We start from the raw sequence: 18,917 nt of genomic DNA, 5'->3' as shown, positions 1-18,917 counted from the left end.
ATAAGATGTGATTTTATCACAATTACACCAGGCAGCCTGGTAAGTGACACATCGCTGGAATCGGGGGGTCTCTGCTCCTACATCATGCTGCGCTCAGATTAGGTGGCAAAAATCTAGTGATTATCTCTAAAGTGACTACTCTACATGTCATACTAGACCTAGACACCAGCCCATACAGCAATCTCAGGCTCCAGATTTAGGAGGACCCTCTTGCGACTTGAGTCTCAGTGGGCCTCTCTTTGATACTGATTTTTTTTTTCCTTCTTGACTATCAATTTTTAATATTTTGGTTGATAAAGCTGCATGAGGGATTATTTCTAGGGGTACAAGCTGTCATTTTCATCATTGCCAATTTGGGGTCCGTACAATTTTCTGATCCCTTTCTATTCAATTTTTTTTAAAGAAGTTTAACCAGAAAACTTTTTTTTTTTTAAATTTGGTTTTGTTATCTACCGTAGGGAATAAATAATTTGATATTTTTAAGCTCGAACAGTTATATGTGGCAATACCAAATATGTTTATTCAACTATTGATTATATTGTATTTACATTCCAGAAAAAGTTGTTTATATATATATATATATACATATACATATACATATATATATATATATATATATATATATATATATATATATATATATATATATATATATACACACACACACACACACACACACACACACACACACAGTGTGCGCTATATGTATGGCTGATGGAAAACTGAGCCGAGTGAACCTCCGGATCCTGGCACTTGTTTAGGTCATTACCTTCCCTGAATACATCTTCAATAATCGCCATTCCTCCCAACCCCTTTCATACACATGCAAATGTGTTAGCGTTGGGGGGAGGGGAGAGTTCTAGCAGTGGCTTGTCATCTCTGAGAACAAAATGGTCCAATCCTGGTTTCCCCCAACATCATGGTCAGTGGAGAGTCACCTATAAAAAGCTATACATGTTGCTTTCTGTCCCCTCTTTTTAGAGCCCCATCCCGTTATAATTAGTCAGCATGGTAAAACCTGATCAGGCAACCACACTGAAAGCCGATGCAGTGTGGTCTGTCCATAATGATGCGGTGCGTGTCATACATAGATTATCTCAACTACGACACCCTGACACTAGCCGCCGAGGCCGCATCTCCATCATACGCCGAGCACACCTCACCCCCTAGCCATTAATAGTGTACAAGGCCAGTTCTGCCATTACAGGGATCACATGATAAATTAACGCGTGTACAAATGGCTCTTTACGTGTAAACTAAACAACATAGCAGGCAATTAGGAGGCTTTAATGCTCCCAGAAAGATTTATCACCTGGGCGGCCAAGGAGTATTGTAATTTTTAACCAGCTGGAAGAAGCGCTGCTCAGAAGGCGTCAATTCTGCTGAACGAAGCAGAACTGTCGGGAGTATTCCGCTCGGTCCCGATCGCTCCTTTGGAAAAGTCGACAATTCAGAGGATTTCTGGAGCGCCTGTCACCGAGGCGTTAATGCGGGGCCCCCATAAATCCTCGCTTCATGCTGAATTTGCTTGCATCAAAGCACAATGGCTTCCGTCCAAAAACAGGCAGCGAGGGGAATCTCACTGTAACAAAGCACACACAGATAGCACAGAAAAAACGTTCCGGACCGGTGACCCGTTTGTGTACTTTCAGTATCTCGTTACTTCGAGGGACGGCGCGAGCTTAAATATAGAAGGGGCGAACGTTTTGTTTGCAGGACCAGACAGCGTCTTACACTAGTGGAAAGAGCGCGGCACACAGCATCTCCCGGACCCCATTGTCACCCGAGTCCAATATTAAGGATCTGTAAACGCAGAGAGTACAGAAAAATATAGGCTAAATCTCGGGATACAACTTGGTGACGCCATCAGGAATTATGGCCTACTGATCATAAAACACCATTGGGTTCTGTCTGCTGGGGCCACCACCAAGCACAGTCATCTCAGCTTTAGTCAAAAAATCTGAGGGTGAGGGTGCTGGACTGGCCAAGCATGTCTCCAGACCTAAATCCTATTGAGGATCTGTGGGGCGTCCTCAAACGGAAGTGGAGGAGCTCAAAGTCTCAACATCTACCATCTCAGTGATGTTACCATGGAGGAGTGGAAGAGGATTCCAGTAGCAACTCGCGAAGCTCTATGCCCAAGAGAGTTACGGCCGTGCCTGAAAATAATTGTAACCACGCAAAATATTGACACTTTGGGCACGATTTGCCTATTTTCACTTAGGGGTGTACTCACGTTTCTTGTCAGCGGTTTAGACATCAATGGCTGTGTGTCGAGTTATTTTACAATGCTATACAAGCTGTACACTGACTACTGTACATTAATTAGAGTAAAGTGTCAGATCTTCAGTGGTGTCCCATGAAAAGACATAATAAAATATTTACAAAAATGCAAGAGGGTGTACTCACTTCTGTGCTATATGCCGTGTATATATATTCACACGCCTCCTGATGAAGAATTCACGAAACGTACGTTGGGGCGGTGGGAACGCTGCAGGCAGCAGGTGATGGCTATTTAAGTCACCCCTTTGCTGCATACCTGCTATTGAAAGTTTAACCATGTGATTCCAGCTTCTCCCTGGTGATTAGCATATATCTATACTACATTATGCATGCTTATTATTTTGACATTTGCATATTTTCATTTATTGTTTTGCTTTGGCTTTTTTCGCCTCACAAGATAAACAGCTGAATTCCTAACATACAAAGAAAACGGGTAAAGCCAGAGAGGAGCAGAAGCCGGCCCTGTCCACCTGCAGCACACGACTGCATCTCCCATGACCCGTAGCCGCGCTGGCGAACGAGCTCCCGTGTCTCCTCATTGTGCTTTCCGAGGGCTTCTCCCCTGTTTATTTTTCCATCTGGTTACCTGCTGATTATTAAGAGGAGAAGGAGGGGGGTGAGAGGACCCACGTGTCTGCGCAAAACATTTACTCAGGGAAAATTAACTATGAATAATACCTTCTGGACAGAAAATTAGGTTAACTCCTTACTTTCTGGAGATATCTGCAGGGTATTATTTCCTTAGAAGAGACTGTTATTTGCTAACAGGAAAACACTAGCAATTAAGAAGCCGCTACAGTAACAACCAATATCCCCTAAATAAAGCGAATAACTATCTTTACTATTTATTTTAATAGCTAGAGCTCAGATTCCCGAGACACAGACCAATTGCTCCAAAAACTGCTCTCTTTCATGAGCGAGTGCAAACAGCGCACTGCAGATCAATACAAAGCTGGGGGATTTTAGCGTTTTCAAGATCCGGACCGCCACCAAGCTGGAAGGGTAGAGGGGGGATAGAACATGACATGCAGACTAAAATAATGGAATACTAAAACATTCCATAACTTTTATTGCTTTTTTGTGTCTATTCTTTTAACGTTTTTTCTTTGTTAGAGGGAGGAAAACCAGGTAAGACGAAAAAGGATAATCTTCTCCAACGCTTAATCTCTAAACTTCCATGTTAAAAAAAAAAGAACTTTATTGATCCATTAAAAAGATATGAAAAACACACAAATTTCGAACCTAGAAGTACGTCCGGTTCTTAGTCATGGCATAAAAGTTAGTTCCTTTTTCCATCACACATTTATTTTTTGTAACTAATCGATTGTTACGCAGCATACAACTTTTTTCTTAAAAATCACCGCATTGAAATCCCACATTATTACAGCATACCCATAGTTTTTCTTTGCATACACCATTAAAAAAAAGTTAAAATTTTCTATTACGGTAACTCTTATTATTTCCCTGGCTATTATTGCACTGACTACAATTGCTCAGAATCTCTGAACTCACTGAAAAGAACAAAAAATTAGGAGATTAGAACAAAGGATTCGCCCTAAACCGCACAAAATGCTAAACACAAAATCTACACAGAGATTGAAGGTGAGTAGTCAAGTCAAAATCCAAAAAAAGTTTACCTACCTGAAGCAGAACAGTCCCCCCCGGAAACGTTAGTTGTAAACAGTATTTTGGGGCGTTCTCCCAGGACAGCAGCTGGACATCCTCAATGGCGCTGTATGGCATGCTATTTTCCATGTATCCTGTAGGCTGGAAAGAGAAAAACAGAAACTATTATCCCTTTGAAGTCACAACAGAGCGACATGAAAACACCACAGTTGACTCCTGTAGACATTTAATCCACTCTAAGATCCAGTATGTCCCGTTACGGGTGAACTGTTAACAAGATGGCGCAAAGAGGAAGCATGGCGCAAGTGGGTGCAGGGGATACTGTAACCTAGGGGGAACCCAAAAGATCCATTATGCCAATAGGAAAAGACAACGAGAAGCTTTTTAGGACCTGTGATAGCTGGTGGCCCTGATGGAGACCTTTCATTGGGGGTGCTGTTTTTAAAACGGTGTCACTTTTGGGATTTTTTCCAATATGAAGGCCCCCCCCAAAGTCACTTCAAACCTGGAGAGGTCCCTAAAAAAAAATTATTTTGTAAATTTCCATGAAAAAAAATGATAAATTACAGCTACATGTTTCAACCTCCTAAAATGCTAACAAAATAAAATAACATTTTTCTGATGGTGCTGATGTAGAGCAGACATGTGGGAAATGTTATTTATTAAAGTTTTTCTTATGGTAGAACTATCTGGATTAAAGGGATAATCATTCAAAGTTTGAAAATTGCTATTTTTTTTTAACATTTTTGTCAAATTTCTGTTTTTTTATAAACACAAAATGTGTGAACCTAAATTTACCATGATCATAAAGTATAATGTGTCACGAAAAAAAACAATCTCAAAATCACTGGATTTTGTCAAAGCGTTCCAGAGTTATTACCACGTAAAGTGATACGGGTCAGATTTTTTAAAATTTGGCTCTGTCACTAAGGGGTTAAAATTTTCAACCGTTCTTGAGATATTAACACTTTTCTTTTTGTTTATAGCTCATTGCCTGGGAAACCAACCACCAGCAGCAGCAGTGGCAGCCGGTCTCCTAGACAACAAGCGGCAGACAAAAGAAAAAGTGTTAATATCTCAAGAACGGTTGAAAATTTTAATAAGCAGTAAATTGCAAAAGTGCTTGATTTTACCAGCACTATCCATCTCAAGGGGACCTGAATAACCATGTAGACAGTCGGGTCTAAAAGCTCCCCCTAGAGGTGACGGCAGGTAATCAGAATTTACAATATTTCTGAATCGGACCGGAATGGGACAGTACATATCTATAAGATGATAACCACCATAGTTGTCGGCAGTTGCTGGCCTTGGTTCTGGATTCCCACAGGTTTCGTACGCAGAAGAGACGAAAGTCGCCGGCGTATCTCCACTCACAGTGCACTTGGGCTATGCAGGGATCTTCAAAGGCAGCTGCCCCGTGTGTGTGGAGCGGATCCCGGCACACAGCAGCCCAGTCCAGAACTCGTCTGTACTTAAGTTACAAGACGGTAATTTAATCCGCCCTTACGCAAATGCTGCCGCCCAGCACAATCCGGGGCTTTGGCGCGGACTTAGGCTCTGGAACTCGCAGGAGTCAAGCAGAGGACGTATGGCTGTTTACGATGATTTACTAAGCACATGTTTGTGTGAAAGGGGGTCTGTGTAATACATTTTTTCCTTGGCTCCGTTGCCTGGTGACCTCAAAACAACGTTCTTGCGACAAGCGAGGGCCTCTTCTCCGGACGTTACACATCTCACACATATGCTCAGAAAGAAAACGTGCAAGGAAATTGGAAAAATGGGCAAAAATGGCACCGGACCCTATACACTCCTACACTATACACTTTTATCCTAAGTCATATTGCAAGGCTCGTTAAAGGGTCTATAGTGACTTGTAGGATCGCTACTACCAACAGGTGGCGCTATAGAGTTCAACTCCTCTTTCTCTCTAAAGAAGCAATTTGCATATACACTCAAAGGAAATTTTGGCAAAAAAAAAAAAATTACCGTACTTCTGCTGTTTTTTTTTTTTTCCTTTAGATGGTAAAATAAGTGGCTACATCTTTCAGGGCAGAAATGGCAGCCATATTGGTGGTGAAAAAAAACTTTTCAAACAGAGATAAAACTTTTTTTTTTTCCCCCCGAATATTTCTTAGGAATTAAGTTAGATAAGTGGCTGTTACATTCGAAACGGCTTTTCTTTGTAAGGCCAAATTTAGAAATTTGCAAAACACAGTCCGAGTAAGGATCAAAGTGTCCGGACCGGCCGTGGGTCTCCTACCCAAATCTGACAACCTCATAGGGATACAGGAGTCTGTCAAGTTTGGATCCAGAGACCCATGGTCCGTCACGGCATTGCGGTCTGTATACGGACTGTGAAAAATTGCCATCTGAACCCAGCCTCATACTTATCGTCTACACTGGACACCGAAATTTCAGCTTCCATTGGGATCCACCAACTGTGTAAAATCTGTGGCTGGATTTAGTCTTGGAGTCAAGATGAGACACCCCCTCTCCATATGTTACTTTAGGATCTAGGGACATCATGGAGAGAGGGGGGAAGAATAGAAAGTCAGTACTCTAGACCCAGTCTATCCATGTATTACATACAGCGCCATTTATTTCAATGGCTACATGCAGTACTACACTTCCCCTGTAGAGGTGCTGTAGGTAAACTGTATAGCAAGCAGGCTGCATCTTTCCCAAGCAGCCGGACCCTCAATATTTGGCTAGTTACAGTGATAGCTGCCCTACCAAAATGGGTTATCTACTGCATCACGTGCAAAAAAAAATATTTAAAGGCTGACATTTTTGCCCTCCAGACACTAGTGTTTTGGTATCTGGTTTAAAGGGAATGTGTGCTCCAATTAGACCCGATGTAGGCCAAAGTTCAATACCTGACATAACCTGTAGGAAAAAAAGTGGTGCTGTTTCTAAGGGGGTGAAAAAAACTTCTCTCAAACCACATATAGCCAACCTGCGCTATTTACGCTGGTAGTTAAGAAATAGGTAAGAAGGGGGGTTCCTATAATCACATTCCCTTTAAAGAGGACATGTCAGGAAGTCAAAAGTGACCAGTTTTTGATCTTATTTTATTCCCACTGCTTCCCTGAGTATTTTGCTTTTTTCTTTTTACAAATCCGCCCTACGGTTCCTGAGATAAGGACCTTTTTAATTAGTGCTAATTTTATGGTCTTTTCCTAGGGGGCGTGTCTCACTGTGTTATAAGATAGGTGGAGCCTAAAGACACACCCTAGAGGATCCAGCGAGCCACGCCCCCTCGTAAAGACCAAGAAGAAAACAGCACAAAATGAAAAGGCTCATATCTCAGGAACCGTACGGTGGATTTAAAGAAAGTAAACAACATACTGATAAGGGGAATTGTGCGAACAAAAGCAAAAACTGCCCAGGGCAACAGGTCCTCTTTAATCATACGTCGTTTTTTTTCTTCATCTTGTTATTAAATAAATTGCCAGCGAAGTGAATTTCATTAATGCGAGATGACGCCGCTCGCTTCCGCAGTGAAAATAATTCACACTCTTCATCTTGTCGCTCCGAAAGCAGATTATTTGAAATGAATCACAGCTGACTGCACAGGGCCGAGGAGTCAGGGCTCAGCGATGCTGCATCCTGCTTACGAGGCTGACACCCACATAAACCGAGATCATGTGCTTGCATCATCGCGGTGTGGGCACCGTACGAGGTTTTCATGTGTGGCACAGGAAATTGACACCGACAGCTGAAGCCGACGTCTGATTCGTGTTACTCATGATACATTGTATCTGTGATGGTGGGGGCTCCTGAGATCATGATGGGAAAGCTGGCCACCACCTGGTCTATTCTGCATGTGATTTGGTATAAACCCTAGGTGTAATTATATATATATTTTATTATTTTTTTTTTTTGTGGCAGATTTTTCTATATTGGCAGGAAAAATGCTGCAAAAAATCATTGCGTTTGATTATAAGGCCATGTTCCCACGTAGCGCAAGTACTGCATTCCCGCCGTCTGCGGTTTTATTGCACATTTAACTGTCCAAGGAAAATGGATGTGATGTCATGAAAATTTCTGCCCATTACTGTCTGTTTTTTTTTCCTCCTTATGGGGAGCCCGAAAAAAAAATTAATGTCAGAAAAATGCAAAAGAAAAAAAAAAAAAGCTTTTCTGTACTTAAAAGTAAAAAAAAAACAACAACAAAATAATGGTGAAAATGTATAAAAAAAAATGCATAAAAAATATTGTTCTTGTCGTATTTTGATGCAGAAAACATGGGAATAAAATAAGAGTCAGAAAAAAAAAAACAAGGCAGTGTTTACGCCACGTGTGAATGAGGCCTAAACAGGACTAATCCCCGCTAAATCATGAGTGTTCTGCAGTTTTGTCCTTTGCCGCAGCGTATGAATGAGATTTACTAAAATGTCATCCAGAATTTTGGTGGCCAGCGTTACGGGAGAACAGACTGGGCAGTTGCCCGAAGCACCCACATCCTTGTTTGGCCCCCAATGATAATAGTAGTAGCACTATGTTAGCATTTAGGGCCCCACTTTAAACTTTTGCCCAGGGCCCTGTATGAGGTGTCACCCGGCAGGACAGTCAATAGCTTTGGATCCAAGGCACCAGGGCAATTCCTTAGTTGTCTTCTTCAGCGACGGCTTGTGTCATGCCGAAAAATAGTGTCAGGGAGCAGGTGCACCAGGAGGTGAGGACAGGACACAAGATCCAGACATTACATTTCCATACCGAATGGTCGTTCTAATATTTCTCCTGATTTCCCCAAAATTCCACCCTATGGAAAGCAGAGGTCCAGACACGAGCCCAAAGTGCCGAAAGCCAAATTATTTGCCTGTAACTTAACATCCCGTATGAAAATAGCTCTGCCCGCTGTCCCATCTAGTAAGCAAAATAGAATTCTATGTTCCGTCTGAGCCCATTGATGCGGCGGCGGCGATGTCGGAATAAACCACAGCATTTTCTTCGCAAATTCTTATCAAATAATACACAGAGATAATGACGCGCGGAAATAAATAGGGTGTAATGCTGAAGTGTTATGCCGTTTTCATGGTGGAGTTAACCCTAGTCAATGAAATCCGCAACTAAATCAAACCTTCCAGAGATGTGTCACTTTACCAAGCCGAGTTTTGCTGTTTCGGTACAATCAGTGTTTTATAAGCAGGAGATTATCACTGCAGGACTAGGTGTCTTGTGCCTGCTAGTCTGACCACTCCCCCAACACTGATTGGCAGCTATTAATACACACAGAAAGCAGCCAATCAGTGGTGAGGGCAGAGTTATACTCAGCACTGTGAGATCTGCGGCAGTAAAAAACTGATTCTATCACAAAAATTGATTCTATCACAACTGCTGCATCCTGTAAACTAAGTGACATATCGCTGGAACCAGGGTCTCTATACCTACAGCACACATACTGCTGTCAGATTACATAGCAACATTTGCTGACAGATTCCATTTAATGTGGTTTATATTCCCCTATTTATAGCCAGCCAGAGCATTCTCAATGAAACTGTCCCTTTAAGAAGTTACTATTTAAGCAATTAATATTACCGCATACATTCCCCATAATGAAGCGGCTCTATTTGGAAGCTGCGTGATACTAAAAATACTGAAATTGGGCAGGGGACCTTCTCAGCTACACTAATCCCTGGCAACCCCTTTAAAGTGACGGAGAGGAAATTGCTCCAAAAATGATACACAAATTTATATTTTGCAAATCTATGACCCCGCTGAATGCAAAATATAAGCGACCGCATCATTTCTCACACATCACATCGCAAACAAATGAAACACAAACGAGTCCAGGTCCGGCCGCCATACTGTACAGCATAAGAAGTGACAGGCAAATTAAACAAATATGTTCCACCGCCCTCAGCCCTCTCCTCTGCGGTATTCTCAGCGAGCGTCTGCAGTCACAAGAAACCACTTTTTACGTACAGAGGTTAGGAACACACACACAAGCTTCCTCCCTCTGCACAATTCTCAGACTAGATGTGAACCATCCAGCAAAGAGCAAGAATCCCCGTATCACCCAAATTCGAAGAGGGGCGACTTTGGAAGCGACACAGGTCATGGGGGCTTAGCATAATTGAAACTGAATGGGGCGACATTGCCACCGGCAAATTACTGCAACTGCCATAAGCGAGATACAAAAAGTCAGATTCCGTTGGCTCCTCGTGGGTGGAGTCTGCTGCCGATGTAGCCACACCCCCAGATTCTGATTTGATTTAGATCTCGGTTTCATTCATTCACATTTTTTCTTCCCCACGCCTGCCTAAAACTTTTTGACATTACTGGATCATGCCCAGTAATAAAGTCCCTGGAAGCAGAACTGAGAATATCATCGGTTCCTGTTTGTTACATCCAGTAAGTGACGATGAACCAAATGTATCTATAGTAGCACGGAAACCCCACTTTAAGGGCTCAGTGATTTTTGTTGTAGGTGGAGAAAAAAAAACTGATTTTCATCAACATTTCACCATAAGTTATTTTCTCGCATGCAAAAAAAAAGTGCATAAAAAAAAACAATTTATCTACCCACTTACAAACTGATAGCACAGCACACAAAAAGTAAATAATGACATGTGCAGAGCTAATGGGCAAGGGTGGCCTCTCCTAAAATGAACCCTATATTTCATAGCAGTGTCAGCGACCTTTAGCAAAAGGGGTATTCATGGCGGTACAATCCCTTTAAGAAGGGACTCCCAGTAGTGAGCATCTCTCTCCCGCTCGGTGTTACCCATGTAAACGTCATATGAGGTAGGTGATTGGATGCTACCGACTCATCCCTGCGCCGTCTGCATAGAATAATGATTCAGGTGTTGCTTGCTTCATGCTGTCCTACTTGTGAAGAAGCATGACTCACATCCCTACTAACAATGATACAGAGACTTTTATCATCATCATTATCATCGTCGTCCTTTATGTACCTATATATAAACTTCCTGTACAGGGAATGTAATCATTCACACCGGCCGCAGCCTGTAGTGACGCTTACTATTTAAATTTCCCTTTCTCACATACGGACAATGCACAAGTTTATATAAAACTAATTAAAGGAATAGTTCATGCAGAGCCATTATACCTTCTCCAGGCTAGAGGGGGTGGAACATGACAAAAGAAATGAACGAGAACTAAGAAAAGTATCCCTAATTCTTGATCCACCCCCGCAGTGTCACCATCCAGCTCCACCCCTGCAGAGTCACTCCCCACCTCCACAGAGTCAAGCTCCACCCCCACAGATCCCGCACTGAGTATAACCCCCACTCATACATATTAGATGGAAGATAGTTCATCTAAAGGCTCACAACTTGTCACAGACAGCTCCTGCTGGCGAATCTGCAGCATACGCCTGCATCACATTGACAGAGAGGCAGCTTCTCTTCCGCTCAGCTCTGCTGACAAATCGTTGTGCTGACTAACAGCCGGACCCCTGAGACTTGCCTGCCAATCAGCACAACGTTGGCAGTCAGGCCCCATCGAAAGAAGAGTCAGTTAATGTGGTGCAGATGAATCGCCGGCAGGAGCGGTCCGTGACCACTCAGGTAGAACCAGCTGCTAGATAACAGTTTTAGGACCGCAGTTAAAAATAAATAAATAAATAAAATCCTGAGTTTAGAGAGTCTTCACTCAGTTTATGTTCCAAAAACGCCTCTAAAATCTCTGTGTGAACATACTCCTAAGTTTTAATGCCTGAAATTGCCTCTAAATATATTTTCCGTGCATATTTCTATTTTTTACCATGGATTACTATGATTTTGAGTTTTTCTATGCCCTAAACAGAGTGAAGAACTTTCCCTATTGCTCAAGGTGCAGTCATTATATGATTTTGCTTTTTTTTTTGTGTGTCATATAATTATCGTATGATTAACTGGATCTGCATTCATGGAGCCATTATTAGTATATGGATGGCGGGCCTCACCCGTCAATCGCTTTTAGCCCGCTGTCTGCTTGCTATATCTTGGCAATGTCTTGCCCGCTGTATAAAAGCACAAATAAACAGACATGCTTTTATCAGAAAAGTTACCACACTGAAAATAATTTGGATACCCACTTCCTCCATGTCAAACTCTGGATCAACAATGGGCTCAACCCCAGCAAAGATTAACACACCACTTCCTTTATTTCACGTCTTTTGTTCAACAGTTCCACATTGAAAACAAGTGAGAAGGCAGAACAGGAAGAAGTAAGATCAACTTGGCCTACGAGAACGGAGTGAAGGTGCACGCTCTGTGCCCCCCAAGTCTCCTCCCGAACTTTGCAAACTCCAGCCTTGGCCACTCACCAAGCCAAGCCCCAAGAGAACTTCGGCAAGAGATGCAGCTAAAGTGTTTGCATCTGGAACGAGACCTCGGACAAGAGAACATTTTTATGGTCCACTACTTAAATAAATTTGAATGCGTGAAAAGGTGTAGTATAGAAAAATGTCAAAACTGCAGCACGAGAGAAGACAACGCTGGGTTTACATGTGTAGATTTCTGCCTATGTTGTGGCCGATAAGAATTCGATTTTAAGTGATGTCATCTTCTTAAATAAGTAAAATTGCATAGTGTGAAAGCATCTTAATAAAAATCCTTTACGGTCTGAAAAAGTGCTTACAAGCTCTTTGCTATAGAGCTTGTAAATACTGCTCCAAAATTGGCCAGACCGCTGGATCCGGGTAGCGTCAGTGCACCTGCACTCCTCCAGTGCTGCAGAGGTAAAGCTACTTCTGTTTGCAGCATCCATGGGCACACAGTTGGGGTCAGTCAATCATCAGGAGCACATTGCTCCCTGCCGAAAGGAAGGGAAAGAAGCTGGGGAGTGCTGTGCTCCTGATCATTGAATTTAAAACAATCCTTTAAAAGCCCAATGCAAATTTTATGACAGCAAATGATTATTAATTGGAGGAGCTGTCGACAACATCTACATCAGATCAGCCAACGAACATGCAAACCCCTATTGGCCGTTGAAGGACTGATGGCATGTTGACAAGGGCCAATGATTAGGAATGCTAATTAGTCTATGAAAAGAAGCCTTAAAGGGTTGTTCTTACTTGTCACCTCTGCCTCACGGCTTCCTGGTTGCTAGAGGTGGTGCACTCCTCAAGATTGGCAGATTGGACCAGAGGTATGGTTGAGCCGCTGGTACGAACGGTGCGCTCTCCGATGCTGCAGCTGTATCGGAGAAGGACACCAACACTAAAGCTACATCAGAGCTTACAAGCTTTATTGAAAAGAGCCTGTAAACACTGTAGATGCTCGGCCTCGCTGCAGCAATGTCCAAAAGAGTCATCGACAATGGAGATAATTTTTAATAAGTTTAACATTTCCGAGTTGCCCGTTTATACAAGAACCTGACAGTTTTAGCCATGGATAGGATTACCACCTGTTTAGCTTCAGTATTTCGAGCCCATCTACTCTAGATATTAGCCATGTTAACGAGATATTAACATAAGTTTCCGATCTGATTCAAGACAATCGTATGACTAGAGCAAGAAATGACCCAAATGGTTGGCACCAGAGACCAAAGACCCCCCCCATACATATTAGACTAGTGTTGGATGAATCAGCCAATATCTATGGGTTTGGCCGACACTCCTTGTGTATGGTGGCGTTGGCCAACTGATGATTGGGGGAGATGTCGATCGGACAAGTCTAATTTCGTAATGGTGGCATTGGCCAACTGATGATTGGGGGAGATGTCGATCGGACAAGTCTAATTTCGTAATGGTGGCATTGGCCAACTGATGATTGGGGGAGATGTCGATTGGACATGTCTAATTTCGTACTGGTGGCGTTGGCCAACTGATGATTGGGGGAGATGTCGATCAGACATGTCTAATTTTGGAATGCCAATCACTTTGTTCTCCTCGAGATAAGCCACTGGCCAACAAGTTAGTCAATGGCTTTCTCATTGGGAACACAGGAGCACTCAGCCGAACAAGCAGTCTTGTGTATGGGAGAGTCGGCTGTTGGCCAAAGGATCGGCCAGGGCATCGTTCAGCCGTCAACTGTAATGTGTATGGCCTTCTTTAGAAACAGGTCCTTCTACATCATCATGTATTGCCCAATCTACTCTTCAGGTCCCCAAGGAGAGTTATGCCAATCAACGCCCATGACTCTTTGTAACTTATTCACAACCTTTATATTATTCCGAAACATCATTGACTCCGACCTCCATCAATTCCAGACGACATAATAAAAATGAATTACAAAACACTCCTACTTCGCAAACATGTACCCAACTATTGACTATTTTCCGCAGCCACATTTTATTTTTTTTCCGTTGTAAACGGCTGGAAGAATTCTCTACTAAATGAACCACAAAGTCCATCCAACAGAAAGAGTTACCAAGACACCAGGTCCAAATATGCCTCAATGTCCTTTATAGGCTACGGATGGAATAAAGTCAGGCGTATTTGGATCCGGGAACCTTGGTATCATTTTTGTGGTCGTGGCATGAGCACTATATTTATTTTGTAACCAAAGGATCGTTCCCACAGAGGGTTAAGACTTCGGAACAGAGTAGAATGACTCCTCCACATGGCCTTCAAGAGCTGGTAAGTATCATCAGAGCAATGTTTCTCCGCACAGTATCCTCCCTAATTGCTGAGGAAGGATCCTATGACGTAGACAAGTCGGATAATTCCATGATCTTGGAAGAACAGCATCACTGTGTAACATTTACTGCTCTGGGGAAATCCTTCAGAACTTTCCTTTCTTTAGGTGAAGATGTTAACATGTAACTGGTGCCAAACACAAAAGACGCAACACTGATAATCTGATTATTTTCCGATAAGCTGCTTCATTCTCATCAGTTTCTCAGGTATTTATTGCGCTGCTTCACTCTTTACTATGTAGGCTGAAAACAAATTGTCCCACACATCATGCTACGTAGAGGAACATCAAGAATTAATTGGGATTGTCTAGTTTCTAATACTATGTTAGGATGTTCTGAGACAATATAAGGGTTTCCCGGTCAACCCAGATCGGCCCCAATGAACATCTTTTCTGTGGGATGACCAAACACATTCATGTATTTCTATGAGAAGTGTGTAATACTTAATTTATCCTGCTGTGGCACTGTGGGGAAATCCACTACTTACGGCTGAGATTCCCCATTGATCGCCGGTGATCATCAAGGATTTCCCTTATAGTTTCGAACTAGTAGAACATAGACATCATTTCATTGACTGTGTAAAAAAAAGGTTAATCTGAGGGGCCAAGGATGCTCTTGGACTTTGGTGCCGTGGTTTACAGTGGCTACAACATCTACATATAAGTTACTCATCATTCAAGGATCCGACAACTCCTTTTGTACTGCAGCTCATTCTTTATTGAAGTGATTTTCAGCCGTGACTAAAACTGGCCCATACTTATGACCATAACGGTCCCAGCAGCCAAAAACCACAACATTTTTACGACAAGTCATATCACTTAGACCATTTGAAGGCAATACCTCTTTAAAAACAGCCAGTTTCTTCCAAAAACACAGCGCCACACCATTCCACAGGTTATGTGTGGTATTGCAGGTCAGCGCTATATAAATGGAGATGAGCTATACGATCATGAAAAAACAAACAAACAATGGACAGGTGAGGTGGGGTAATGCTGGATAAAAGGAGATATGTTAAATTCTGCAATGCCTCCTTAAAGGGGTTGTCCAGGCATATATTGATGACCTATACTGTATCAAATTGGTGGCCGTATGTAAACATTGACCTTTCCATATCATATGCCAAGACAACCCCTTTAATTTCATTAGTTATTCCCAGACCTGCAGGCCATCGGCCTGTTTTGTATTCAATTTGCGACTTTCCAAGGGTGACACATTGAATAATATAGCAGATTCATAAAGAGAGAGAGATTGTCTTATGATTCATCCCTGACGCGATGCATTGTTGTCCAGCGTCGGCGTGTGTAGGGTTAAGCGCAGCATACTCCACCCCGTGTACATACATGGCGATCGCTCAGTGGCAGCTGACTGCGGCATTTAACAGCTTGTACCGATACTGTTTTGTACAGGAAGAGAAATCATGCAGCCGCTAGCCTCCCCCTCAATAATTACCAGCGAGAAAACAGCTTTAAGAGAAATAACATAGAAGAAAAAAGCAGAAACTGTCGTTGAGCGCAGAAGATTTCCAACCGCCGAGACTTCACGTGACGTGCAGGAGTAAAGAGCCACTAAGCGTACCGATGAAGAAGCCGTGTGCCCAGCTTTACTGGAGTCTCAAAAAGCATAGATGGAAAGAAATAAAAAGGGATGGCGGCTCATGGCATGATGCAGCGGCTTGTTGGGATGGCGGCTCATGGCATGATGCAGCGGCTTGTTGGGATGGCGGCTCATGGCATGATGCAGCGGCTTGTTGGGATGGTGGCTCATGGCATGATGCAGCGGCTTGTTGGGATGGCGGCTCATGGCATGATGCAGCGGCTTGTTGGGATGGCGGCTCATGGCATGATGCAGCGGATTGTTGGGATGGCGGCTCATGGCATGATGCAGCGGCTTGTTGGGATGGCGGCTCATGGCATGATGCAGCGGATTGTTGGGATGGCGGCTCATGGCATGATGCAGCGGCTTGTTGGGATGGCGGCTCATGGCATGATGCAGCGGCTTGTTGGGATGGCCGCTCATGGCATGATGCAGCGGATTGTTGGGATGGCGGCTCATGGCATGATGCAGCGGCTTGTTGGGATGGCGGCTCATGGCATGATGCAGCGGATTGTTGGGATGGCGGCTCATGGCATGATGCAGCGGATTGTTGGGATGGTGGCTCATGGCATGATGCAGCGGCTTGTTGGGATGGTGGCTCATGGCATGATGCAGCGGCTTGTTGGGATGGCGGCTCATGGCATGATGCAGCGGATTGTTGGGATGGCGGCTCATGGCATGATGCAGCGGATTGTTGGGATGGTGGCTCATGGCATGATGCAGCGGCTTGTTGGGATGGCGGCTCATGGCATGATGCAGCGGATTGTTGGGATGGCGGCTCATGGCATGATGCAGCGGCTTGTTGGGATGGCGGCTCATGGCATGATGCAGCGGCTTGTTGGGATGGCCGCTCATGGCATGATGCAGCGGATTGTTGGGATGGCGGCTCATGGCATGATGCAGCGGCTTGTTGGGATGGCGGCTCATGGCATGATGCAGCGGATTGTTGGGATGGCGGCTCATGGCATGATGCAGCGGCTTGTTGGGATGGCGGCTCATGGCATGATGCAGCGGCTTGTTGGGATGGCGGCTCATGGCATGATGCAGCGGATTGTTGGGATGGCGGCTCATGGCATGATGCAGCGGATTGTTGGGATGGCGGCTCATGGCATGATGCAGCGGATTGTTGGGATGGCGGCTCATGGCATGATGCAGCGGCTTGTTGGGATGGCGGCTCATGGCATGATGCAGCGGATTGTTGGGATGGCGGCTCATGGCATGATGCAGCGGATTGTTGGGATGGCGGCTCATGGCATGATGCAGCGGATTGTTGGGATGGCGGCTCATGGCATGATGCAGCGGCTTGTTGGGATGGCGGCTCATGGCATGATGCAGCGGATTGTTGGGATGGCGGCTCATGGCATGATGCAGCGGCTTGTTGGGATGGCGGCTCATGGCATGATGCAGCGGCTTGTTGGGATGGCGGCTCATGGCATGATGCAGCGGCTTGTTGGGATGGCGGCTCATGGCATGATGCAGCGGATTGTTGGGATGGCGGCTCATGGCATGATGCAGCGGATTGTTGGGATGGTGGCTCATGGCATGATGCAGCGGCTTGTTGGGATGGCGGCTCATGGCATGATGCAGCGGATTGTTGGGATGGCGGCTCATGGCATGATGCAGCGGCTTGTTGGGATGGCGGCTCATGGCATGATGCAGCGGCTTGTTGGGATGGCCGCTCATGGCATGATGCAGCGGATTGTTGGGATGGCGGCTCATGGCATGATGCAGCGGCTTGTTGGGATGGCGGCTCATGGCATGATGCAGCGGATTGTTGGGATGGCGGCTCATGGCATGATGCAGCGGATTGTTGGGATGGCGGCTCATGGCATGATGCAGCGGCTTGTTGGGATGGCGGCTCATGGCATGATGCAGCGGATTGTTGGGATGGCGGCTCATGGCATGATGCAGCGGATTGTTGGGATGGCGGCTCATGGCATGATGCAGCGGATTGTTGGGATGGCGGCTCATGGCATGATGCAGCGGCTTGTTGGGATGGCGGCTCATGGCATGATGCAGCGGATTGTTGGGATGGCGGCTCATGGCATGATGCAGCGGCTTGTTGGGATGGCGGCTCATGGCATGATGCAGCGGATTGTTGGGATGGCGGCTCATGGCATGATGCAGCGGCTTGTTGGGATGGCGGCTCATGGCATGATGCAGCGGATTGTTGGGATGGCGGCTCATGGCATGATGCAGCGGATTGTTGGGATGGCGGCTCATGGCATGATGCAGCGGATTGTTGGGATGGCGGCTCATGGCATGATGCAGCGGATTGTTGGGATGGCGGCTCATGGCATGATGCAGCGGCTTGTTGGGATGGCGGCTCATGGCATGATGCAGCGGCTTGTTGGGATGGCGGCTCATGGCATGATGCAGCGGATTGTTGGGATGGCGGCTCATGGCATGATGCAGCGGATTGTTGGGATGGCGGCTCATGGCATGATGCAGCGGATTGTTGGGATGGCGGCTCATGGCATGATGCAGCGGCTTGTTGGGATGGCGGCTCATGGCATGATGCAGCGGCTTGTTGGGATGGCGGCTCATGGCATGATGCAGCGGATTGTTGGGATGGCGGCTCATGGCATGATGCAGCGGATTGTTGGGATGGCGGCTCATGGCATGATGCAGCGGATTGTTGGGATGGCGGCTCATGGCATGATGCAGCGGATTGTTGGGATGGCGGCTCATGGCATGATGCAGCGGATTGTTGGGATGGCGGCTCATGGCATGATGCAGCGGCTTGTTGGGATGGCGGCTCATGGCATGATGCAGCGGCTTGTTGGGATGGCGACTCATGGCATGATGCAGCGGCTTGTTGGGAT

At 45.0% G+C, this 18,917-nt stretch overlaps 1 protein-coding gene across 4 annotated transcripts in view; it reads right to left on the bottom strand.

Moving 5' to 3' along the window:
* The window catches only part of CMIP (c-Maf inducing protein), a 139,146-nt gene that overhangs the window by 72,040 nt on the left and 48,189 nt on the right, over positions 1-18,917 (bottom strand). For all 4 annotated transcript variants that reach the window (XM_073582518.1, XM_073582523.1, XM_073582525.1 and 1 more), the window contains exon 2: positions 3,925-4,050. In XM_073582518.1, the coding sequence (XP_073438619.1) occupies positions 3,925-4,050 (126 nt within the window). The remainder of the gene's footprint in view (positions 1-3,924; positions 4,051-18,917) is intronic.

Source organism: Dendrobates tinctorius, unplaced genomic scaffold, assembly GCF_039654945.1.
Source record: "Dendrobates tinctorius isolate UK_male_01 unplaced genomic scaffold, ASM3965494v1 ptg000009l, whole genome shotgun sequence".
Lineage (NCBI taxonomy): Eukaryota > Metazoa > Chordata > Amphibia > Anura > Dendrobatidae > Dendrobates > Dendrobates tinctorius.
Note: the sequence above shows the minus strand (reverse complement) of the source record. Positions and strands in the feature narration are given on the sequence as shown.